Here is a 25,254-nt window from a genome sequence, read left to right as displayed (position 1 = left end):
TGAACAAGGTTACACCAATGATTCCCTGAACCGAGCTTTGGCTAAGGACTGGGGAGCAGTGTGCCAGCATGCTGCTGCAAGGGGCAGGACATCAGTTCTGCAGAAAGATGTTCTTGCATTTTCTCAGTTTAATTCCTTACTGGCAAAGTCCAGCGTCCCTTCGCACCCAGAGCAGCAGATGAACAGGATCAAAACAGAGGACTTGACGAGAAAGAGGTAGGAAATCAGTACAGGTACCTGAGAGAACACGCTGCTGAGAAATATCCAGTTTGTGACTATTAACAGTGTGAGGTGAGGGGTCTCCAGGCACACTGAAGTACTGACACACAGACTATCAGGCACTGTGGGTCTGTGCAGAGTGTTACCATTCCCATCCTCTCCCCTCAGGCAGGTCCAGGTACCACAGATAGAGTAGCCTCAGCTACTGAGTGCTGATGAAAGTTAATTTCTGCAGCAGTTGTGGCTAAAGGCACAAGGCCAACCAGGTGCAACAAGAACAAAAAAAAAAGTCGTCTGCTGTATGTCTGGGTATGTTCACCCAGTTAGGCAAGGCCCAGCAGCACTGGAAGATGACCTGCAAGAAAGTAAAGAAACACAACTCAGTGGAGGTCATAAAAGAAGGGCTCCATTCAGCAATCCCACTACAATATGTTTGCAGTTATCTATGTAGATTCCACCTGTTTTGTCTTTCTTATGCCTAACCTCAGACACAAGGAGCATCCCCTGGGTACATCAATACCCACTTACAAGAATGAAGTAACTGAGTCAAAACACTTCAGGGAGAGGATTTTCTCAGCCATCAAAAGAAAACAAGACAGGTCCTAGCTAGAAAGCTTTGCTCCAACACACATTCCTGGGAGTGGAACCACACAGAATTTGTCAATCCTGGTGCAGGGCTGCAAGCCCTGCAGTGGGTCTGCACCCAAGAGCTTGGTCTTCTGACCCCTCTCTACTCCTGCTGACAAATCCAGATTTTAACAGAGGTGTACAACAGCTCCACTACTGCTTCCTCCTGCCTTCAGTGGTTTGTGGGTTTTTTTTGTGGTGTTTTTTTTTTTTTTTTTTAAACACACTGTCTGAACAAGGGAGCTGCTCATCCGCTAGATACTTCAGACAGTTAAGATACAGTGCATAGCCAGCTGTGTCAGAAGCCTGCCCTGGCCCACTTCATATACTCTTATAACCCGCTCAGTATATTTCAGCCTCAGTAACCAGCTGTGTCTCCAGCTGCTGAGTCCTTGTTTAAAGTCCTCACAGGCTGCTGCTTTTTGTGTTCTCAGCCTTGCCTTTGGCTCACTGCCTCTGCTACCCCCTAGGGCTCTCTGCCCAGCACCCACTTCTGATATGTGCCTCTGTCCACAACATTAAGCCACTGAAGCTGACTGTTCTAGTGTGCTGATATGCTTTCTGATAGTAGTCGTCCTTCCAGCCCCAGGCCTCTAACAAACTGTGAGCTCCCTCCAGCAGTCTTGTTATTGTACTGCAAGCATAGAGGTGCTTGGAACCCAACCTTATGCCGATTTTTCCCATTTTTCCTGGTATTTTTGCAGTCCTGGAATGGAAGCTGGCCACTGCCTTCTGTTTTTCCTGCTGTATTTCTAGGTAGTTGGTGGCCAAAGCATGCTCCTCGTGGAGCAGGAAGGGAAAAGTTCCTCTGCTCCTCCATTTCCTAGGGAAGCTGCAATTGTTGTGGGCCTTCCTGTGTGCTGCCTCCTCTTACCTTGTCACTTGGGCTCTGCATCCTCATTGCTGCGAGTTTCACAGCTCTGTACAGAAGACTTCAAGGGAGTGAATGAGAACTGCAGTGAGAAGCAGAAAGACAGTGTTAGGGGAGCAGCAACTGGGATGCTGGCCACAACACAGCCCCTTTCATTGTGGACTTTTCTTTGGGCATCTCATCAAGCCTCTCCCAGGGTCTCCCCCAGACCAGCACTTCCAGTGAATGCAGTCTTGATCTCAATACCACTGAATAAAACCTGTGACCTAGAAGCGAGGAAACCAAGCACTACTTGTGGTAGCCTCCTCTTGCACATGGTAGGGCAGCTCCATGTGTCTCAGAGTGGCTGTGTGTGGCAATGCTTGGTAGAGGATATGCCCCAGCTCACCTGCCGGATTTCCTGCATTGCCAGGCGTATGGAAGAGCAGAGGCGAGGTAAGGCTCGCTGCCTGCCTCTCTCCTTGCCTGAGCTTGGCTTTTTCCTACTTTTGTCCAGGCTCTCTTGAGTTTGAGAACTCTTGCTCTTCTTGAGCCACCTGCGTCCAAGAACTGTGGCTGCTCCTGACCACAGAGCAGATCTACTGGTGGAAGGTTTGGAGGTGCAGGGCTGGACCTCTGGAGGGGTCTCCCCCTCGGCAGCTGGCGGGCCCTGCGTGAGGCACTCCATATCTTCATAGTCCAGACTTTCGCTACTTTCCTGAGGGAGGGAAGAGTGGATTCAGTAGTGGCTTGCAGACCCTCCACACAACCCAAACAGCACAACAAAGAGGAATACCCATTCTGTGCATCTACTGACATTCAGAGGCAGGAGGTGTCATCCACCTGCCAGGGCCTCTCTCCCTCCCAGGACTCCCCAGTGCCCAGCTAGTAGTGTTTCTTGGTGCATGCAAAAGAGGCCAAGCTGCTTGGCCAGAATGGAAAACCCCCAACTGGAACACAAAAGAGATCCTGCTGCTGCAGTGACTCTGTCCACCCATGGCACAGTGCCCATGCTCTTCTGGCTGCAGATCCTCCAACATTCACCTGCCCACAGGGAACAGTCAGTGTCTCCATGAAGGGCTGGATGCCCACCATCTGGTGATACTGAATCAGTTCAGCGAGGGAGGCGTGAGCCCGGTCTTCCCCCAGGATGACGTAGCGCACATTACGCTGCACCTGGATCATGTAGTGTCTGCAGCCATGCTGACCCCTGGGGAGATGGACAGACAGAAATAGTCATGGTATGGTGCCACAATATCTCTCCAGGACCCAGTCACTGCTTTCTGCAGTTGTCTCAAGAGGCCAGACGTGATCAGGAGCCACAGTAATAAATATCACGATGCAGGAGATGTCTCATGCTGGAGTGTCACACACTATGCTAGTAGGTGCTGCAGGAGCAGCACTTTCCCCAAAGCCAGTGACAGAAGAACCCTGGCAGCCGTATCTAAACCCCAGCAGACTACTGCCTCCCAAGCCTGCTGTCCACATTAAAAACTCTGTCCTACCCCTTGCCTGAGGCTGTACAAAGACCATGCCCTTGTAGCACTCTGACTGTCTCTCCCCTGGCCTGCCTCTAGACTGATCTCTGCTTCAGTCACTGCTTCTTCCAACCTGTTTTTTCCACTCAGCCATATAGCACAGCCTAAGCAGGACCTGCACCCTTGGAGCTGCAGCATCCCAACCACAAACAGATGTACTTTTTGCCAAAAGACAGACTCCAGTGTCCTGTCTGCTACTCCAAACTGAGGCACCCACAACAGGAGAGACTAAGCATCATCATCACTGGACTCCTCTGTGGGAAGAGTTTAACTCCTCCAGTCATGCACAGCTCAGTTTTGGACCATCTTTTTTTTCTGCAAGGCTCATTACCTACCTGTATGTCAGTGTGTAGCCTGGTCGGTTCTTGCTGATCCGAACAAGGAAGCAACCCAAAGGCTTGTCACTCAGCAAGTTTTCAGCTTCCCTGGAAGCAGGAAATAGTTTTTCAGCTGACTGTGAGCAGCTGCCTCTGTGCAGCAACTCCCACCCTATCTCCCATGATACCATGGTAGTGCTCCCAGTCCACAGGGAGGCCAGCATCTACCCCATCTGTTCCTAGTTACTGCCTCCTGACTCAGGCTTAGTGGTGCAGGGAGGCATTAGCAGATTGAGGAGGCAGGATACTCTCAGCCAAAGCATCTCCAAGCCAGGCTGCTCCAAACCTGTTCCTGCAGTCTGACTAGTACAATAGCAACAACTACCTTACAGCACAGAGCACATTACAAAGCCTTGCTGAGATGAGGAGGCACACGTGTATTTCCTGTACTCCAGGGCTGACAGAAGTCAGGATACTGTGGGATAGTGGTGACCAGCACAAGGTAAGCCCAGTGCCTTGGAAAAACACCAACTTGGATTACACCATTCTGGCTCTCTAAACTTCCTGCTGTAAGGAGGTCTTCCCTCTCTCTGCCCAGTAGACAAAGCATTGCTTTGTGCTTGTCATGTGCCTTGCTCCAGGCTAAAGGTGACTGCAAATCACCAGTGCAATTTGGGATTGCTCTAGCTGCTCTGTTACATAAGGCTGAGCTTATATTACTGTATGGAGACTTAAATTCAGCAACAGGAAGCACCAGTTCAAAATTGGCAAGGATCTGTTGCATCCTTCATTATGAAGTGCTCATGGCTAACCTATACTTGAATTCAGACAGCTTTGTCTTCCAGGTCCTTATTCCTCTCCTGCATTCTTGGATCTGTGGACAAAAGCATTAATGCAGGTGGGGGCCTTGATAATTATTGTAAAGAAAAAAATTGCAGCTACCAGGGAATTGTCAGCTACTGTAGTGTCCTTTACTAAGGTAACATGCTGTATAATTTCTGAGTGATGTGCACACTGATAAACTAATGAAATCCAGGAACTTGTGACCTAATAAGGCTGAAGGAAACTTGCAGCTTTATAGGAAAGAAGTTGCAAACTGGAGTAAGATAAAGGTGACAGGCATGCTTGGCAGCAAAGCTCACACAACTCCCACCAAATAAGGGACATTGATCTATGGTGCTGCAAGCATGCAGCACCATAGATTAATTTGTACACAGGGGAGACTATAGCTAGAAATTCTGACATCTACCTGCTAACTCCACTGTCTTGCTCCTACCTTATAACTGGCATAACCAGTATTTCTGATATGTAGCTCAAAAAGTAGTGCTTAGCTCAGCAAATAAAGTGTGAGGCATACCCTGTAGCAAGATTACAAGCATTTGAATACAGGCTTTCCAAAAAAAGCTAGAGTTCAGTCTTGTAAACAATTCCATAAGGAAGTAGGGCTTTATGGATGTCTCTCCTAGCCTAAAGGAATGTAAATTCCACTTATGCCACACTCTCCTTATATGGGCAGAGTTATCAACAAAAAAACTTCCTTTTCCTGTATCTGGGGGCTTTGGAGGTATCTTGCTGTTGGGAACTCAAAGTCCCTCTTAATACTTTTTAAAATAAATGTACACTGAATTCTGTATTCTCCTGCTCTAAACTGAGGTCTCCTCCCAACCTAAACTGAGAGATATAAGAACAGTTGGAATGAGTCAGACCAAAAGTCCATCTTCATTCCATATGTCTCTGCAAATGGTCTGCAACAGGGTAAATGCACACGTGTATTTCCTCTCCAAGTACTTTCCAAGCCTCCCTTCCCTGCTCAGGGTCTGTATTTAGGAACCCATAATGAACTTATTTTCTATGAGCTTCCACAGTCTTTCCCTGGACCCACATAAAGTTTCAGCATTTGCATCCGGTGATAGGGAACTCCAAGCTTCCCCTAAGGGTCTGAAGCACACAGTTTAGAAGTATAAGGCCATGCAGGTCACTCCCATTCTTTAAGGAGGCAAATCCTGGCAAATCCAACACAGTCCTCCTAAGGACACAGACACTTCTGCCTGCTGCCACAGCCCAAGCCATGGCCACTGTGTCCAACATACCTCCGGCTGATCATCCCATGCATCCAGCTTGAGAAGGCTCCATCATCCTTCATGACCTTCTGGGCTTGTGTGTCTTTGAACATGTGGAAAGCTGCTCCTCTGTGGAGTTGCCTCATTTTTGGTTTTGCATCAGTCTGTTCCTCTGTCCCCAGAACAGGGAAAGGTGCAGACGGGTCCAAATAGTTATCAAAAGGAGTGGACTGAAAATAGAGGGGGGAAAGCAGGCCTTTGAAGGTCCCCTGACTCTCTTAAGACAAGATCAGTCAAAGTATCAAAAGCTGCTTTCACTTCCCCAGAGATCCTGACCATGCTTTTTAACTAACCACAGTAGGAAAGGACTCACACTTCTCATAACAAGAATGGCAACGTTCTCTGGGGACCACACAAGAGAACATGTGCATGCAGAAGGTGGAAGGAGCAGGGAACCAGCACACCTGGGTAAGTGGCCCCAAGTAGAGCAAATATTGCTACCTCTGTTAGTGTGCTGCGTGGCTGTGGCGGCTTATCAAGAGAACAAGGCTCAGGATGTCTCTTTCGAGGTATGGGGACTGGAAGTGGGATTCTTTCTGCAACAAGATGAAAGACAGCCAGTGGCAGGCCGTTATCACCTGGGGCACACAGCACTTCAAGGTGATCATCCCACAAGTGGCCAGCATAGGGGGAGTGGGAGCAACTCACTGCGGGCATCTACTTTCATCACCATCTGCTGGATTCTTTCTCTCTTTGCCTCCTCCTGTAGCCGCTGTGCCTGAGCTCTTGGCTCAGCCACCAGTTTTAGGTAACTCTTCCTGCATCTGAATCCCCTGAAAACTGTTCAGAGAAAAGCTGTAGTTAGAAAAAAACCTGCTGTTCATGGCTTTGTCACTCCCTGGGGGAAGCGCACTGGGTGATATCCCTTCACCCAGTGCAAAGCCCTCAACACTTGAATCTACTGTGAGCAGGCAGTCAAAACCATGAAAATATCTTCTACTCTCTAAACTGCCATATCAAGGATTAAAAAAAAAAATATCTAAAATCTCATCTCTAATGCCAAGGCACTGAATACATAAAAAGCAAAGACTCACAGGAGAGCACCTGTTAACCATCTATCTTGCTAGTACCCTTCAGACACTGCTCAGTAAAAGCAAAGCTCTTCCATGTAGAAGACAGGATTTCCTTGGTGTCAGTCCACAGGACAATCTTTCCCATAAGCAGCCATCACAGACTTCATGAGATTTAGAGACACTGCATTATCATCTTGCCCACTCTCCCAGGTACCAAAGCACATGAACTGAAAGGCACACTATCTCATTTCCCACTACCCACACGTCTTCCTCATGGCTAAGAACAAGACACAGCATATGACAGTCTGATGTTTGTCATACTGTGTGGTGCAGAGCTAGAAGCTGCTCAGATGTTTCAGCAGTGCAATAACCTATTCAGAAGAGAAGTGCAACAGAGACCAGGCAGGATGACAGCCTCTTCCTCCTGCACAGTTCTCATGGTGCCTGTGCCAAGGGAAGTACCCAACTGCCCACAGTGCCTGCTCTGAAGAAACAGGCTGCCAGAGTGGACACTACCTGGAAAGGAAAGAAAAGAACCAAACCAAAACAACCCTGAAACCTCATCCCCTTCCGCCCGTCTCTGAAGGTAGGAATGAGATCTGCTTCACTCATCTTCTTTTCCCTCTCCTCAGTTCAATACTGCTCAAACAAGCCCTCACTCCAGAGGACAGTTAGACAGATCTTGGGACACAGCCAAATCATATGCCTGCCCAGATCAGCTCAGTTCTGTGCGCATGCTCTCCCTTCCCTAGGCTCACACTGTCTGATAGTTATCCCCGACTGAGGAGGAGTGCTGCGGAGGTGGGCATCTGCATTAAGCACTCTGACTCCACGAGGCTTTGACATGGAGATGGGGCCTGCCCTGCGTTTCTGACATCTGCAAAGGTGCAGTGGTGGAGCAGGGACTGGAGAAATGTTTTTCCTTGGCCTGGTGTGAGATCAAAGTCAAGGGCTTCTCCTGTCCCAGTGCTCACCTGCCTGTATGACAACTGCTGCTCCTTCCAGTTTCTCCACATACTTCGCCAGCTGCTCCTGGTGCCAATACTTAAAGAAAAGTCGTGACTTCCTGAGAAGTTGAGGAGAGAAAGAAGCAGTGAGAAACACTTTGTCTAAGCTTGCATCCATCATCCTTTGGACAGACCTTTCCTACAGACAAAGTTTTCTCTGAAGAGAACCAAGTAATAAAGTCTCTGCAGTTCAGGCCCCTGATTTCCAGCAACAGTGATCCACACCTACCCACATAACCAGCCTGTCAGCTCTGTACTTTGCAGTATCTCCAAGCAGCTGCAAGAGAGGAAAAAAGTAGAATAAATAATTTTCCCCCAAAAGTGAACACTAGGGAGACAGTGGTTTTAGGTGCATAAAGGAAGTGCCCCTTTGCAAAGCACAACTTTGCATTACATTCTCTGTCACCCCATCACATTCAGTAACTAGCTGTCAATTTGTAGTGCTCCCTGAGGTACAGCTGGGAACATCAGTAGAGGGATTCCCAGAGGCAGATTTCCCTCAACTTCCTGGGAGGCAATTCTGCAGAGCCTATTTTGTTCTCAGAACTGTTTCTCCTCATTTAATTTCCAAGCACTTTGGGACACACAAGTTGCAAGACTTCTGGAAGAAAGCCTGTTTTCCAATTCCAGTTTCATTTTGCAGACTCTAGTGATAAAATTGAGTCACTTGAAAAGATTCCCCAACACTTGGAACTGAAAGCATTACTCTAGCTGCATCTCACAGACAGCTCCCTCCCTCTGCCTGCAAAACCAGGCTGTGAAATCACAGTGGCACTTCTATTACTATCTCACATAGAAAACCACTTCTGCTTTGCTTTCTCAGACAGCTTCCACTGTGCCACAGTCTGTATCTATGTTCTCTTCTCAAACACATCCTATGATTTTAGTGTCTGAAAACACACCATGCTGCCTGATTACTATCATCTCTCATTCATCTATGAGATTCTCTTGACTTCACTTGGGTACACAATTCTTATTAATTTAGAATTGTCAGTAACTGCAAGGAAGCACTGTGAAGACCAGAGGAACTACTGCCAGGAAAGAGCTGGTCCAGGAGAACATTCAAATCCTTTTCTTAAAAGACTAAAACAACATAAAGAACAAAAAAAACCTGGCTGCCTTATATGCTTCGTTCTCACTATCAGTCACAATTGACCATGGTGGGAAAAAAGGAAGGACTGGGAAAAATGGAGAAGAGGAGGTAGGGAGTTGCTGCCTTAGATGTGGAAAGGAAAAAGCTGACAGGGCAAGACTGCAGAGCTGGGGGGGACATTTGTGTATGTCAGGAACAGTCAGGTTCTGGAAGTGCTGAGGGTATATTATGCCTGTTTCTGGTCCAAGAATTTTTTTAACATCCTCTCTAGCCTGACTGCAGTGCTGGTTGCTTGCTCAGCACTCATCTTCTCCCATGAGACTATCAGGAAAAAACCTAGAAAGGCACTTGGCAACTGTGCTGAGCCCCTGCCTTACTGAGTTCAGTGGACACCTTTGATCATTGTGACTCCCTAAATTGAGTACATTAATCAGTTCTCATTCCATAGGATAGCACAGCTTCATAGCAAATGAATGGAATTACTACATAATTCAAGAAAGATTTCATTCATCATTGTACAAAATGCTTTATAAACACTGTCTCTGCCTAGGAATTCGCAATCTCCATTACCCAAAACCCCACCCTCACTTTGTTCCTTTTAAGCAGATTGCTATGCTACCCTGAGAGCAAGTCTCTGAACAAACTGGATTGCACATAACAAAGGAAGGGTTCCTACCTTTCTTTTGTGAAGGGAACATCTTGTTTAAGTAGAATAATTCCATATCTGTGAAAACCAAACCAATTCAGCAAGGTAAGAGCCCCATCCTTGATGGGGTCCATGTCTCCCTCACAGCAAACAATAAATCACTGTCTTACCCACTTGGCTTCCCACAACAAACAACCCCATGGTCTCAGGCATGTGAGTTTTAAAGAGGCAGTTTTACTCTGTGCCCATATCTGGTTACCAGGGTCACTTCCCTAACAATAACCAACAAGGAACATGCAGAGTTTTTAACAAACCTTTTAACAAATTCCTCAAATGAGGGTCTCCAGGAGAAACCATCTCTCCGGATACGGATTGTCTCCAGCAGTCCGTTGTACTGGAGCTGAAACAGCATCGCAAAGAGAAACAAATAGAAACAGGTCATTAGGACACGAGCTTGTTTCTCTGCAGCCAGAAATTCCTTCATTCAGCTCTAAACTTGTCTAGTTCAAAACAAAGTTATTTTCTGAAAGTTTCTTTGGTTAAAGACTGAATTTACCACATCCTGTAACTCTGATGATTAACCACTCAGTTAAAAAGTTGGAAACCATATAAAACAATGATTGAAATAACTTCACCTCCCAGCATGGGTCCTGCTTTGCCTCTGTCCCTTAGTCTTTTACTTCCAAATCTGGACAAAGAAGTATTCTGAGGCACAGATGAAGGTCCCTCTTAATCCTATCCTTTCTTATATACATTAAACAGGCCGCAGAGCTTTCTGAACTCTTGTAATAATTTTTAGTATTCTTTAAAACATCTGGATCTCAGACTTGACAATACCTAAAGACAGTCATATCAGCACATTTCAGCTCCTATCAAAATGATCCTATCTTGGCTTCTATTCAGAGCTGCCCTGGCTGATGGGTAAGAATAGTCTCCTCTGGGAAGCATAATTTTTTCTGGAGTACTGTCTGTACCAGTCCTTATCCAGGAGATGCAAAGATGAATCCTAGTACCTGACAGGCAGATCTCATTGCATTCATGAAAAAGAAATGGGAGGGAACTAGGATTGTAAAACCTGGACCTAGCAGTCTGTTGCAAAACCAACCAAGTACCCAGAACATTTACATGCATAAAAAGCATGCCCACATTTTCTCCTGCAAGAGGAGACCCAGACCAGTCAGCTTCTAGGGTTTCCACAGCATTTCAATGGGGTCTGCCCTCCCCACCAAGACTTGGCATAAGTACCCGAGACCACTTTTCCTCACCTGCTGCAGCACCACCTGGCTCTCCACCACACCTGGCTTCTTCTGACTGTTGGGTTTTATACAGTGCACAAAGTGAGAGTTGGCAAAATACATCTTCTCCATGAGCATCATCAGGGAACGCTGGGGAGGGCAGAGAAAGATCAACAGTCCAGCAAGCCAAAGCACTGCCATATCCTGGCATGCCATATCCTGCAGCAAGAACTATTCTCCCACTCCATGGCAACCTTCAAGGCTGTGATAACAACCAGGTCACTCCTGCCACAATCAGCTGTGCTTGGCACCCAGAAAAACCCCTGTCTACATGCTGGATGCTTGAACTATGATTAGCATCCTAGAAGTTCTAACTAAAATATCACTGCATTCATCTCAAGGGGCACTACAGGGCAGCAATGCTTTACCCGGAACTGAGCTCCAGCAGTTTGTTTTTGTGTGCTGTTGAACTTCTTGTCTGCTCCTGGTATGACCTGAAACCAGACCCAAACAAAAGATCATCCCTGAAAGAAGTGCTTGATTGCCACTCAAAGCACTCTGGTGGAAGGTAGGTAGCAAAAAGGAGGCAATGGATTTCACAGGAGGGAAGACAAGTTAAACATAGCAGAAACAACCAGAAAACACAGTAAAAAACAAAGGAGAAATTGTTGCATGCAGATTGCTGTCTGCTCTTACTTTCAAGCAATTTCTGCCTGCTCTCATTTTCAGCCAGTTTCTCAAATAATAAATATCTGGTAACTCTTGTGATAATTTATTGATTTCCACATGGACCTGAAGTGCCATACCTTGGCTTTCTTATGAGGCATCAATGTCCCCGTCCTGGAGAGAGTGGCTGGAAGAACAGAAACAACAGTTAATTTTTGCTTGCCATCAACTATGTCTAAACATATAAACCTCACCTTACAGACAAGTCTCTCTACAAATACTGAATCATCAACAAGGTGTTAGGTTTCACTATCTGGAAATACAAGGAAAGAGCTAAAGAAAGGGTGAAGAAAATGCAAATATATGAAGCATACAGTGCAGGCAGTATTATTTTCTGCCACTGAGAAGACAAGGCAATCAGGTTATTGAACAACCCTAAATCACCTTCAAAGGAACTATCATCAACAGGCACCTAACAAAGCAGGAAAAAAGTACAGATAGGAAATGGGAAGTTCACCTACAGCAGTCAATACAGGAGGTTATATAAGATCAGATAGCTTAAAACTCATTCAGTGACAAGATAAAAAATTCAAGGAAGTTGAATTTACTGAAGGATCTAATGACAGTCTTGTGCACCTTTGATGTAATGGTACCATGTGAATCACAGAATGGTTGAGGTTGGAAGGGACTTCTGGAAATCATCTGGGCCAACCCCTTTGCTCAGCAGGGCCACCCAGAGCCAGCTTCCAAGGACTAGACAATCAGTCTACACTGGGAACAGGTTCTCTCTGATGTTTATGAACTTTCAAAGAGTTGGGACTAGACTAAGTATCTTCTGCAACAGTGTGAAAGTGGTAATGAAGAAATACACTGCTGAGCAGAAGAGCTGAAAAATACAGTGGAGAATAGAAATTAATCAGTTACTTGTAAATCCCAGAAAGTGGCATAGACTGAATAGGACAAAAAAAAGTTCTGTACCAGAAGCACTGTATTCAGCTAGACAAATTCTAAGGAAGCATCCACCTGACTACTTTAAATGTTTATTTTCACAGAAGCCTTGGAGACTCTGAGGGCTTATCAATAGCTAGAAAAAGGGATAGTGGGAGAGAAATAATGCATGACCTCATGTTTTTAACAAGTTGTACCTGAAAAAAAATTTTTGAAGAGGATAATCTCTACACATTGCTTGTGGCTTTACATCACCTTATCTTCATAGTGTGAACAGCTAGAAGCTATGACCTTGGCCAGTTTCATTTCAAGACAAGAACAGAGCATGTGGAGAGGGCCACTAGAGACAGTCCAGCAACAGCCCTGGAGATGGGCTATTTGATCTGAGGCAAGACATCTGAGCAGTGGATAATTCTCTGAAAGGGGATACAACGTCCCTTGCTTTCCAGGGAAAAATGAACAGCTCGCTGCATGTCAACAGCTGCACTCCAGGCTGCAGCCTTCCTGGAGATTCCATGGGGAATGTTCCAGCTGTGAAACATTCATAGCACACAAGCCTCATCCCCATACTTAGCTCTTGCCAAGGTGGGCCTTGATTCATGTGGGATGTCCTACCATGGTCTAGACCCTGCTTTTGTACCTTGATGTCCCTTCCAACCTGGTATTCTATGATCATTAGCAGAATGACTTGCCTGTAAACAGTACACTGAGCAAGGGGTTGATGCTATTCATGAAGAGCCCATGGATACTGGCTGGAAGGTCATCTCTGTTCTTCTCTAGAAAGCCCTCAGCAGTATATTGTACCTAGGCAAAAGGGCAGCAAATCACCAAGGACAGCAGTGCTCACTGGCTTGCTCTGAAAGTCACCTCCACAGCTTGCCAGGAGCAACTATTAAACTGAATGTAAACTTGAATTCGGTATACTGGCTCAAAAGTGAAGCTGTAAATGCATATACACTCCATTCAGATGCAAATCCTGAGGAGTAACATGCTGCAGATAGCACTGAGGCATGAGAACCACAGGAGTGCAGGCACACCACAAACATCCACCTTTCTTGTTCTCTTTTCCTTGATTATGAGCATTTCATTTACTTTTGGCTTATGCTTCACTCTTTTCCTTGCTCTCTCCCTCTCTAAAAAGGCTCCCCTCCTGTTATGCATCCCCTTGCTTCTCTTGCTCACTTCCTTTGTCATGTCCAGCCTGGTGCTCTCCTATTTATGTTGGGTGTTAATTTTTGTAATAAAGAATGTCATAAGTAATAACTTAGTTACCAATGATGAGATGAGATTACTAAATTACATATTACAATGACCTGAATTGTCATGTCTGCTCCTACTCAAAAAATTGTCTCCAATTCAAAATATTTGGGTCAATGCTTTCAAAATTGATGGCAGTAAGGTCACATACATAGTCCTAAGCCCCAAGCTGCTTAAATAACATTTGAATGTATAAATAATTGCCTCCACTTTCAAAACACCTGGCTGCTCTGTGTTCCTCAGTACTTGCAATAAAATAGTGACTGCTATGCTCTGGAAACCAATAGGTAAAGGTAAAGCCATCAGACTGACCTCTGGTGCTGCACAGCGGACACAGATTTTATTTTATGAAGGACTACTTTAAGAGGTCCAATGATGATGTGTACAGCCAATTCTTCTAATACCCTATGCTGGTAGAGATAGCTTGACTTCCCTCAGGGATCCTCTCTTCCTGTACCTTCTACAGAAATCCCAGGGAATCCTAGGAGCCAACTCCCTGGGAACACATTACTTCTGTTATATCATCAGAATATACACTCCTTAACATCAAAGCCTTATTTGTCAAGCAACACATTTCCCTCCTCCTACATAAGTTACTGAAAACAGTACATACTTTCCCTGCGTAGTGAAGGATGCTGAAGCCCAAAACATCGCCTCGACCTGGCTGGAAGTGTAAATTCCCCTTGAAGCTGCTGTTTAGGTTATCCACAAACATCTTGTCAGTTGCCTGCAAGAAAGTAGATTTTAAGGCTGCAACAGAGTCCTGATCAGAGTGCATGGAAGCAAAACAAAGTGCTGGACAATATATACTGTACTCTTCACAGGGATGCCAGTATGATTGGACTGTCTCTGATCTGGCTGCCCTATCTCAGTCACACATGGGAACACTACTGCTCACCCTGTCTTTAAAGTCACACTCCAACATAAGAGCTCTCTCTGCTGCCCAGATACTTATTGCCACATTCCCCCACGCTATTTTTTCTGCCCTCTATCTCATGCATACCTGAGGGAATGGACTCTGCTCATCCAGAAGAGACAGGAGCCCATGTGGCTTGGCCAGGAACAGATTCTGTAGGGAAAGGAGACACATTACACATATCTAAAGCAGTACAGGACATCTACTCTCACCTACACCACCCTTTGAAGATGTTCTTCCTAGGTGCATCTCCTCTCCATGGTAGGAAGAGCAAGAATCCTTTCTTGGCTGGATGAAGCAATTCTGCCAGTCCTCTCACTCACCAGAACAGGTTCATTGTTGTTGAACGTGATAGCCTCCCAAGGTATCTCTTCTTCCTTATAGGCAGCCTGTTCCAGCTGGAAAATGTGCTGAAACAGATTAAAAAAGGTTGTAGCACCCCTGAATATCTTCCTTCCCATGCTGAACAGAGGACAGAGGCATGGCTCTCTCACCCACAGCATCAGAGGCCCAAGATGAAACTGCTGTTCTGCATGCTCATCTGTAAGGCTGTCACTCACTGATCCTGGTGCATAAAGCAGGAACACCTCTCAAACTGTAAGTGTTCCTACTCTGCCAACTTTGGTCACTGCTTGATCCTTCTACTCCTTCCTTCCCTGCAATAGTGACTCCCCCACCACAGCAGAGGAGGTTGCTGCTCTCCATCCTGCTTCACTAATCACCATTTCTGTCCTTCCAGGCAGTACACCTGTTTTTCCCCCAAGCTCTCCTTCATATGCCAGGTAGATCAGTGCTCTGTTTTCTCTGCTGCACAAGGTGAGATGACCTACAGCAGACTTACTTGGTTGAAGTAGTACTGCAGCTGCTCATTGGCCAAGTTTATGCAAAGCTGTTCGAAACGATTCACTGCAAAGTTTTCAAACCCAAAAATATCCAAGATACCTAAAAGAGGGAAGGCAAGACACCTAAAAGAGGGAAGGAGCCTGCAGACCATCCCTGCAGATAGCTGCATACCCCAACACACAACTAAATCTCCTACCACTTACCTCTTGTGGCACATGGAAACCCCAGCCAAGTCACCAGCAGCACCCTCCCATAATGCCCACTGGAGAACTAGTTAGGAGAAACCCCACTCCCACCCCCAGCTCTTCTGCAAAATCAGAGTACCCAGAACTACAGCCTCACAGTTGCTGCAGATCAACCAACTTCTCAGAGTTGGCCAAAGCCCTGCAGACTTTATGCTGGTGACTAGTATCTTCAATATGATCATGTCTTTAATAATGGATCCCTGCATGCAATCTCTGTGAAACATCCTGTTGTGCCTTTCCTTCATTGTGACTGAGGGATGCACATTTAAGGACAGAACAGAAGCAAGGCAGGCAGAACTCACCTATCTCCCCCAGTTCCTCCTCAGAATCCACCTTCTCAGCCAGCAGCTCATTGATCTTGGAAACAATCCAGCCAAATACTCGGCCATAGGCCTCCTTTGCAATGGAGTCCCTAGCACCTGCACAGAGCAAACAGCAGCTCACTGGAAGGGCTCCAAGGAAAGCAGGGAAGATAGCACACAAAGTGGCTCAATATATTCACCTCTAACAACAATGTCTAGTGGTTTATGAATCTATTTTAAAGATCAGATAAAGATATGTATGATCATCCCTGCCCTCTGCATGCTCACACAGAGCTCTTTCATTCAAAAATCTTCACAATCTTTCTATAAGATCAGACATGCCATGCTAGGGCACTTGTGAGACCATCTAGAATGGAAAATTTCCAAAAAAAGTCCAGCCACTTTTCAGAATATCCTGAGACTTGCCTTCCCCTCTGCAGGTCTACTGAGTATGGATCCCCTCACTGCTAAACCAAGTGAGAGGTTCCAAGTTGTACTTGGAAAATTGAAAGGTTCTGTTCCTCCTAGTCCACATCTGCAAAATGTTTAAACGTTGTGAGCAAGAGGAGGATACAATTGATTGAAAACTTGCTGACATCTAAGAACAAAACCAAATCAACGTGACCTATTGCATGATGGGAGATGAGCATTTTATTGTTCAGAGAGGTGCAAGAGAAGACATTTGGGAAACAGAACTAGCTCATTTCCCATTTCCAGTTTTTTTTCATTTATTTTAAGAATTAATCCAGAAATCCTGAGATTTCATGCTTTTTAAATTTATTTTAAAAATCTTTTTACTTTAACTGAACCTTTTTGTGCAGATTCTCAGATTATCATCTTTTCTTGTTGAAAAGGAAAATAAGACCTTGTGTTTGCTACTTTTAACATACCCCCCTTTCATGTCACTCCTTCCCTGATACTGTGCTGTCTCAGTTATTTCTCCATCTACTATCTAGAGCTCTGTGCACTACCAGCACTCTGCAACAGGAGCCCTCCCCTCTTTTGTACCTACAGCTTCCTTCTAGGCTAGACTGAGCAACAAAACAAAGCTAATTCATTGGTTTCTCATTTTAATCTCTGCAGTCTCCTAGAGATCAAACGAAAGTAGCATTCATGGTCCTATATGTCAACAAGAGACTAAACAGATAAACATTGATATACTTGCCCCTGTGCAAGAGGAATGAAGGGGCACAGACAGACATCTTTGTTCTCAGCAAGTTTCAGATGTGTGGGGATACCCTTCCATCAAATATAGGTCAGTCTTTCTAGCCAGCACATCTGCAATTCATTACATTTCTTACCTTCTGCCTGCTGCTGGGTGTGAAAACGCTGAATCTGCTCGCCTCGGGTCACTGACGTTGTACAAATAAGGCATTTTAACAGTTCATCTTCTTGGATGCCAAACTGAACCTGGGAGAGAGGAAAGAGATGAGGACAGTTAATAGTAAACCCTTGTTCTACTTGTGGAGGTTGTATCTCCTTGCCTCTGTGTGGCACCCAGCACAATGGGGTCATGATTCAGATTAAGGCCTTTGAGGTCTACTCTAAGGTAAATATTACTGTTAACATCTGACAGCACTGGAGTCAGATGCGGGCTCCAAGATCTCCATTATCCCTGCTGTGACCGAACTCACTCTTGCACTCTGCAATACTTTGTTTTGCTCTCACCATGCTACCACCTTTCACCTTCTTGGGGAGCAATGCCAGACCCTGCTCAGTGGTTTAATGACTTATTGAACAACACCAGAAGTGACTGTGCAGGTGCTGAGATGTCTGAGCTTCAGTAGACAGAGTCACATGAACCCACAAAAGAGAGGAAACAAAGGGAAATTGACACAAACGAAGCCTTTAGTGATGGCTTTAACAGGAATTCCCCTTCTATACGGAAAAAACAAGGAGCAGACTTCAAGAAGTAACAGAAAAGTTGGCTGCTGAACAGATGTAGGTGGTTGTTTCAGGTATAGTGTAGGAAGGAAACAGGCAAAGAGATCAGTGTGAAACCAAAAACCAAGGGTGCTGGGATTTCAAACAGGTCAATATAAGAAGACATAGAAAGGGCAGAAATACAACACATGTTTCTGTTGGGTTAACAGGCAGGATAATGTATCCATCCCATATAATAAAAATGGGATGGTCCTGGGGAATATATTCTACTTAATCTGTGATAATTTCATGTGAAATAGTAGAGAGTTTAATTCTGGATAACCAACGAAAACTGACAGCAGCCAACGTAGTATCTTTGGACAAGATCTGTCAAAGACACAGAACTAGGGTTCAGACACTGCACACCTGAATTTCTCCAAGGCATCAACACACTTAGTAACATATAACATTTAATTTTAAAAAGCTTGTATTTTATGAAGTAAGCAATGCACATGTGATACTGCCCTATGCAAGACACTGGTTCTAGACACATAAGAAATAGGGAAGTGTCTTTTGGGGAATGACTAGCAGTGAACACAAATGCAGCCATGGGGTCATACTGTGCATTTCTGGAAAAAGCTCCTTGTTCTTCAGGATAAGCTCCTGCAGTCACACTGCCAGTAGGAACCAGCATCCTATCCATAATGTTTCTGTCAGCTCTTCCTGTGACTCACCGCTGCAACCTTCAGCCATCCATGGGAAGCTTTGCTCACTTTTACAGACCCATTGCCCTCAGGTTCAAAGGTCACATTGCCCAGAGACAACACACCAGCCAAGATAGTCTGCATGTCCACTTGCTCCTAACACACAAAAGAAAAGTGGCTGAAAACCCATCAGCATGTAACACAACATGGAGGCCCCCAAAATTGGAGAGGTGAGGGAAAGGCATAGGCAGCCTGTGGGAAAAAGCTCTACACAAAATCTGACAGACTCAGGCGGTTTGGAAGCAACACTGAAAATCCAGAGAGGAGAGAAATAGGACTGAGCCTCAAAACAGCAGCCAGAAAGAAATCTTATGCCTGCAGGAAGTAGAGAAGGAAATTAAATGACTCCAGAACTAACCTGTTCTTGGAAGCCCACCATGTCAAGGGCATTGCACACCTCTTGGTATTTGCGTTCCCAACGCTGAGCTACATCCTGTGTACCAAACTGTCCACTTATGTACCTGAGAAAGTGTATATCCCATTCAAAACCATCACACAAATCAGCACAGCAAGTCAGTCCTCCCCCAAAGGAACAAAGCAAATCAGCAGCAGTGGAGACATGAAAGGGACAGAAACTTTTCCAAGGTAATGCAGCAAAGACCAGACCTCCCAGCTTCCATGATGACCCATACAGGTAGCTCCATTCAGATCCCCCTCCAACTTCCAGTCATTGGTTTACCTGTACCGGGCTCCATAGATAGAGCCACAGGGCAGAGGCATAGGTTCCATTATGTTTTCCCCTCCACCCCCATCATGAAGACTAAACTCGGGTCTGTCTGCCTTTGAAGTACCTGTAGAGTGAAGGATCCAATAGCCCATACATCTCCTTTTCCTCTGATGAGAGTCCAGCAAACATATAGAAGAAGATATGGAAATTCCTCTCCCCGGCATCTTGTTGCACTACCCGTGACTTCTCTAACAGGTACACGCTCAGCTTTGCGCCTTGTACTGCACACAAGAAGGTGAGGGGGTAAACTTTGCACTTGGGGACAGGAAGCTGAGCTGTCCCACATCTCTTATTTGGTGATAGGAGCATGGAATTGTCTAAAATAACTTCCTTGTGTGCAACACCCTCTAGGCTGCCCAAAACCCTGGAAATGGGCTTCTCCATGCTCCCCATCAGGGATGTCTGCTCATCTCCTTTAGGATTCTGGCACCACAGAATATTACTGACACTTCCCTTGCACCGTCACCCCCATATCCTTCCTGTATGCTCACACTGTCCAAACTCAGGCCTTATCTTACAGCTATGGTTGCTGTAACATTTTACTTAATTGCACACCCCTCCCACAGGGATTCAGGTGTCAAAAATTCATCCTCCACAAGTTCTGGCTACACAGTCCACTCCCTCCAGTGCCTAACCATCTCCCAGACTAGTAATTGCCCTTGAATTTACCTGTATTCTTCTGGAAATGCAGCTGTATGTATTTTCCAAAGCGGCTACTGTTGTCATTCATCACAGTCTGGGCATTGCCAAAAGCCTCAAGCAACGGATTTACCTAAAACAAGTGAGCAAGCAGAAAAACCATTCTTCAAATTAAGTGATCAAATCTAACTTACTTGGAAAACTTCAACTTAGCATTTACTATTTGGCATTCAGCTGGAAAAGGAGCCACTTTATGAGTACCCAAAAGTACCTGTTTTATCATACTCTGGATAAAGGAACTTGAAGAAGCAAATGTAACAAACATTAGCAGCATGAAATTACTGAAAATAAGCACAAATTGATTTGATATCAGTAAGATCATTGACTCATTTGTTAAAATACAAGGTCACTGTAACAGATTTCCATAAAGCATCTGACATGGTATCACTAGATAATTTAACCACTATACTACAACAGCAAACAAGGTAAACATGGCACTCAGTAAATGCAAGCATGGTAACTTAGCTACTAAAATGTGTAGACAGCACAAGACTCAGGACAGTGAATTATAAAGAAACTAATAATCTGATCATCTTGGTAAACTGACTGGAAGCAAGGTGAAATGACAATGCTGTTTCCACACCAGAGCACTGACATTCATCTTGGATCCACCATGGATGATACCACACTGAAATAACATGCTCTTCCAGAGCCTGAAGCATGGTGCAGTGTATTGGGTTTGTGCAGCAAGATTTTGGTAGTGGAAGGGCTACAGGGGTGAATTCTGTGAGAAGATGCCAGAAGCTTCCCCCATGTCCAACAGATGGCTCAAAGACAGACAACCCACTGCTGGCCAAGGCCAAGCCATCAGCGATAGCACCTCTGTGATAACATATTTGAGATGGGAAAAAAAACCCTGTGCTACAGGAGCCAGAATATAGGATTGAAAATGTGGGAGGAAGAACTCTGCAGACAAAGGTCAGTGAAGAAGGAGGGGGAGGAGGTGCTCCAGGCACAGAGCAGAGGTTCCCCTGCAGCCCGTGGTGCAGCCCATGGCAAGGCAGCTGTGCCCTACACCCATGGAGGTCCATGGTGGAGCAGATCTCCCCCTGCAGCACAGGGAAGACTCCACACCAGAGCAGAGGGATGTGCCTGAAGAAGGCTGTGACCCTGTGGGAAGCCCACGCTGGAGCAGGCTCCTGGCACGACCTGTTGGAGAGAGTAGCCCACACTGGAGCGGGTTTGATGGCAGGACTTGTGACCCTGTGGGGGACCCACCCTGGAGCAGTCTGTTCCTGAAGGACTCCACCTCATGGAAGGGACCCACGCTGGCACAGTTTGTGAAGAGCTGCAGCCTGTGGGAAGGACTTATACTGGAGAAGTTTGTGGAGGACTGTCTCCCACAGGAGGGACTCCACACTAGACTGAGGAAAGAGGGTGAAAAGAAAGGAGCAGCAGAGAGTGTGTGATGAGCTGACCACAATGCCCATTCCTCATCCTCCTGCACTACTGGTGGGAGGAGGTTGAGAAATCAGGAGTGAAGTTGAGCCTGGGAGGAAGGTGTTTTAAGATTTGTTCTTATTTCTCATTATCCTACTCCGATGTTAATTGGCAATAAATTAGTTTCCCCCAAGCCAACTGTTTATCTGTGACAGTAACTGCTGGGTGATCTCTGTCCTTATCTTGACCCACAAGCCTTTTGTCATATTTTTCTCTGCCCTGTCCAGTTGAGGAGTGGGGGTGATAGAGGCTTGGTGGGCACCTGGTGTGCAGCCAAAGCTAACCCACCACACACAGAAAGTTCTCTCTGCCTCTACAGGAAACCTGTAAACAGACTTTAAAATGAAGTAGTCCAAGAACCCAATCTGCTGAATCTATCACATGGACAGTTAAAGTATGATCTGATCAAAAAACCTCACAACACCTTGGGGAGCAACTCAAGTGGAAATACTTCAGAGCAAAGAGACAAATACATTTCAAAATCAGCTAGCAAAGGTATAGGAAAACAGCAAAGATGAAGTTAGCAAGTATGTGCCTGACAGTAAGTAGAAGCAGCCAAGGAAAGGTGACTGAAGGCTGTGTGGATTCCCCATCCATGTGTACCATTAAATCAAGACAATTTTTCTAGTAAAAGTCCTTGTTCAACCTAAAAATGCTCCTAATGCCTTGTCACAGAGAACATGATAAATGACTGCAATAGTTTTCTATCATTTAAGATACCACTACATTCCCACCAAGCAGAACTGCTGACCTACCAACCTTCTAATTTGTGGTTAGTTATTTCACCATCCTTACCCACTATTTTCTTATGTGTCTCATGTTTTGCTCCCTGACTTCCAGTGGCTATTCATCAGCAGGCTTTCTGAGCTTTATGCAAGCTGTCCTGCAGCAGTGTTGCTTCTGCACCTTCAAGCACCATCAGGTAATGACCTACCTGAAGGATCTGCTGTTCCAAATGCAAGTTGCCTTTACATAGGTATATTATGTGCTTCAACAACAGCTGCGTACTCTCCGTTTTCCCTGCACCGCTCTCTCCACTGCCAAGAGAAAGCAAAGGAAATTCCAACAGCTGTATCATTGTTCTGTCCCTTATTTCTTAGTGTCCCATTACTTGGGCATGCTACCCTGTCCAAGAGTTTCATAACTTTTTCAGCTAAAATGCATGTGTGAGTACAAACTCACACCACAGCTTTACACAGTGGATTTCACAAGGTCCTGATCCCTCTTCAGGGGAATTTTCCCCTCATCTACAAGGAAGTAGAGGTATACCCCATGCCATCACTTTTGGACAGGGTGCACCCAACCGAGACCTTTTGCCCTGTTTCTTAAAAAAAAAAATAAATGTATCTAACTTCTGGAAAACAACCTCCTTCAAAAGTGGTCTGATAGAGCAACTGGAGTCACATATGCTGGAGTTGACAGCTTCCTCTTTCTTCAAAGAGATTTGCCCCATCCATCTCATTCACAACTGAGTACTGATGTCAAGATAGTGCAGCAATCTCAAATCTCAGGCACTTCACACATTCACATGCATCAGCCAGCTGAGAAGGTGGGCACACTACCACAGAGCTGTCCGCACACCCACAGGAGTGCACGTCACTCCGCCATCACATGCGCCCAGCACCTCCACCTCCAAATCAAACAAGCAGCACTCGGAAAGCACAGTTTCCCCTCTCCTGGAAGGGGGAATTGTACAATCAGTGAGACGTGTCCTTGACTGACAACATCATACAAGCAGAGAACTTCAGTGTAGGCACAGGAAAAAATAAATGCAGGAAATGCTGAAGGTGTACTTGAGGGCAGGCCTCTGTTTCCACACACGAACTTTGAGCATCTGGTGTAGCTTTACTGCTTTGTAACTTTCAGTAGCTGTGCTTGGGATCAAGTATGCGTCATAGGTGGCTGAATACCTCAAATACACCAGATACCTGATATCAAGCACAGATCAGGTCATCTGAATGTGCACAAAGAAAGTAAGACCATTTTTCCAGTTGAGAACATGCCATCCAGACATTGTAGCTGCTCAGTATGTTTTTTTGTATTCAGTGACTTCCTTCCATCACAAAAGCGCTATCAGTCAGCATTCCCATGGTTCAAGCTTATCCTTCTATCCTCCAGCAAGCACAACAGCTTTATCAGATCATGAACACTCTCCAGCTGCAGGTATGTAATTGCCCCAGGCTGTGAAAAAAAATCAGTCATCTCCAGGAGACCCAAGTGCTGCGCCACAGCATACCCAGGCTGTGACTAACACCCACTGGGATTGGGAAGGCAAGAGGAACCAGTGGAATTTACAGCACTGGATAACTTGATTGTAACGAGCATTTGCCACATAAGGGCAGCCACTGTGTCTGAAACATGCCATCCAGAACTCCCACACTAAGTTGGAGACCAAAGAGACCACAGAGAATAGTGGAACCTGGTGTGTCCCCATGGTGTTCTAATGAACTGTCTAACACGAGTGACTTCTTCCTCCCCCCTTCGCCCCAACTTTCCTCATGACTGCTAATCTTATTAATGAATGTTTCACCACTTGCAGAGAGCAAAACCTTGATCTTCCTGTGACAGCAACACACAGACCAGTTAATAGGGTTGCAAGACACACAACTCTCATGTCTGAGACCACAAACTGCTGACAGAAAACAATCAGAACAGTGACTTCTTGCACATGTCCAAAGGTTACTTATTCTTGTCTTCCATCTCCCAAGACAAGCACTATGACTGTTCTCCATCCTAAGAGCCCTACCAGCAGCACCTCTTCTACCCTGCTGACTCCATGGCCTCCAACCACTTGATGTGAAGCACAGGCACTGGCTTGCAGGCTAGAGAAATGAAAGGGGCTCAACTGACCCTCAAGGTGAGCTCGCAGTCCCACCACAACACTCAGCAGTAATTCAGAAAGTCTTTTCCACACCATGTAGTCTGAAAATACTGCTAAAATGACTGGTAGGCAAATATAAAAAGGGAGTATTAAACCAAAAAAAAAGGCAATTAACATTTTCACCAAGATAAAATTTAAACTGTTCTGTACAATTTCCAGAACACAGTGCATGTTTTGAGGCTTTCTCTGCTAGTTGATGTTGTTTGAAACTTTCCCTGCTACTAGATACTATTTGCTGTCCTGCACAGTTTCAGCAGAACAAAACCATCACACACAGAGTGAAATGCTTGTGACAGGGGTAAACTCTTAAATTACATGAGCCCATTTTTTTCTCTTCTAGTCCACAGAAGTGCCCAGGACAGGAAGATTTTTCCCAGACCAGATTACCAAAAGTGTTGGGCCAAAAAAAAAGCTTCTGTTTTCCTTTCTCCCACTCTGTGGTTATATATGGGAAGCTCCACTTTGGGAAAACAGGTTCCTCTCGTTACTGTTAACGTTTATTACAGCAGTTACAGCAGAAGCTGTTTTGCCCAAAACCAACACTCTATGCTTTCTCCAGAACTGGTTAAATCTTTCCAATACCAATTGTCCTCCAGACACAAACCTGACATATTTAGCTGTGTTACCAACACCGGCAGCTGAGCTGCTTCACAAAAGCCAGCTTTCTCTGCCACACACCTCCGTTCACAGCCTGCCTGCTCTCAGCAAGAGCCATATGTTACGAGTGCAGTTGGGTTTTGTCTCACCACCAGCACTAGATATGAATGAGCTTCACCTGAAGCTCCAGCGGGCAGAGCCCAGCGAGAGCTCGCTGGCCGTCACCCGGCCCCCGCCTCTGCCTGGCTCCGGCGAGCCCCCAGCCCGGCCCGGTCACCCTCACCTGATGGCGATGCACTGGTTCTGGGGGCTGCACTTCCCGTGACCCAGGATGCCATGGTAGGCCCGGCTGGCCACAGCAAAGATGTGGGGGGGCAGGGCGCCTGTCTCGGCGCACCGGTACCGCTCGGAGACCTGGAGGGAAGCGGAGGGGGCTGTCTC

The 25,254-nt window shown here is 45.7% G+C and overlaps 1 protein-coding gene across 1 annotated transcript in view; it reads right to left on the bottom strand.

The window, feature by feature from the left end:
• Nucleotides 1-130: 130 nt before the first annotated feature.
• LOC113489805 (myosin-IIIb-like) overlaps nucleotides 131-25,254 on the bottom strand; it is a 25,309-nt gene continuing 185 nt past the window's right edge. The window contains exons 2-29 of the mRNA XM_026865826.1: nucleotides 25,097-25,227; nucleotides 22,270-22,372; nucleotides 19,866-19,968; nucleotides 19,261-19,417; nucleotides 18,828-18,930; nucleotides 18,440-18,565; nucleotides 17,144-17,252; nucleotides 15,843-15,959; nucleotides 15,294-15,394; nucleotides 14,776-14,862; nucleotides 14,540-14,605; nucleotides 14,150-14,263; nucleotides 12,972-13,083; nucleotides 11,472-11,518; nucleotides 11,094-11,159; nucleotides 10,696-10,815; nucleotides 9,745-9,830; nucleotides 9,461-9,508; nucleotides 7,921-7,968; nucleotides 7,659-7,750; nucleotides 6,320-6,451; nucleotides 6,113-6,207; nucleotides 5,642-5,841; nucleotides 3,570-3,659; nucleotides 2,741-2,906; nucleotides 2,106-2,414; nucleotides 1,706-1,799; nucleotides 131-577 (exon numbers count right to left, since the gene is read on the bottom strand). Coding sequence (XP_026721627.1) covers nucleotides 1,725-1,799; nucleotides 2,106-2,414; nucleotides 2,741-2,906; nucleotides 3,570-3,659; nucleotides 5,642-5,841; nucleotides 6,113-6,207; nucleotides 6,320-6,451; nucleotides 7,659-7,750; nucleotides 7,921-7,968; nucleotides 9,461-9,508; nucleotides 9,745-9,830; nucleotides 10,696-10,815; nucleotides 11,094-11,159; nucleotides 11,472-11,518; nucleotides 12,972-13,083; nucleotides 14,150-14,263; nucleotides 14,540-14,605; nucleotides 14,776-14,862; nucleotides 15,294-15,394; nucleotides 15,843-15,959; nucleotides 17,144-17,252; nucleotides 18,440-18,565; nucleotides 18,828-18,930; nucleotides 19,261-19,417; nucleotides 19,866-19,968; nucleotides 22,270-22,372; nucleotides 25,097-25,227 — 3,003 coding nt within the window. The 3' untranslated portion in view covers nucleotides 131-577; nucleotides 1,706-1,724. The remainder of the gene's footprint in view (nucleotides 578-1,705; nucleotides 1,800-2,105; nucleotides 2,415-2,740; nucleotides 2,907-3,569; nucleotides 3,660-5,641; nucleotides 5,842-6,112; nucleotides 6,208-6,319; nucleotides 6,452-7,658; nucleotides 7,751-7,920; nucleotides 7,969-9,460; nucleotides 9,509-9,744; nucleotides 9,831-10,695; nucleotides 10,816-11,093; nucleotides 11,160-11,471; nucleotides 11,519-12,971; nucleotides 13,084-14,149; nucleotides 14,264-14,539; nucleotides 14,606-14,775; nucleotides 14,863-15,293; nucleotides 15,395-15,842; nucleotides 15,960-17,143; nucleotides 17,253-18,439; nucleotides 18,566-18,827; nucleotides 18,931-19,260; nucleotides 19,418-19,865; nucleotides 19,969-22,269; nucleotides 22,373-25,096; nucleotides 25,228-25,254) is intronic.

This window comes from Athene cunicularia (genome assembly GCF_003259725.1).
Source record: "Athene cunicularia isolate RWA chromosome Z unlocalized genomic scaffold, athCun1 chrZ_part1, whole genome shotgun sequence".
In the NCBI taxonomy this organism is placed as follows: domain Eukaryota; kingdom Metazoa; phylum Chordata; class Aves; order Strigiformes; family Strigidae; genus Athene; species Athene cunicularia.
This window is presented reverse-complemented; position numbering and strand designations above follow the sequence as displayed.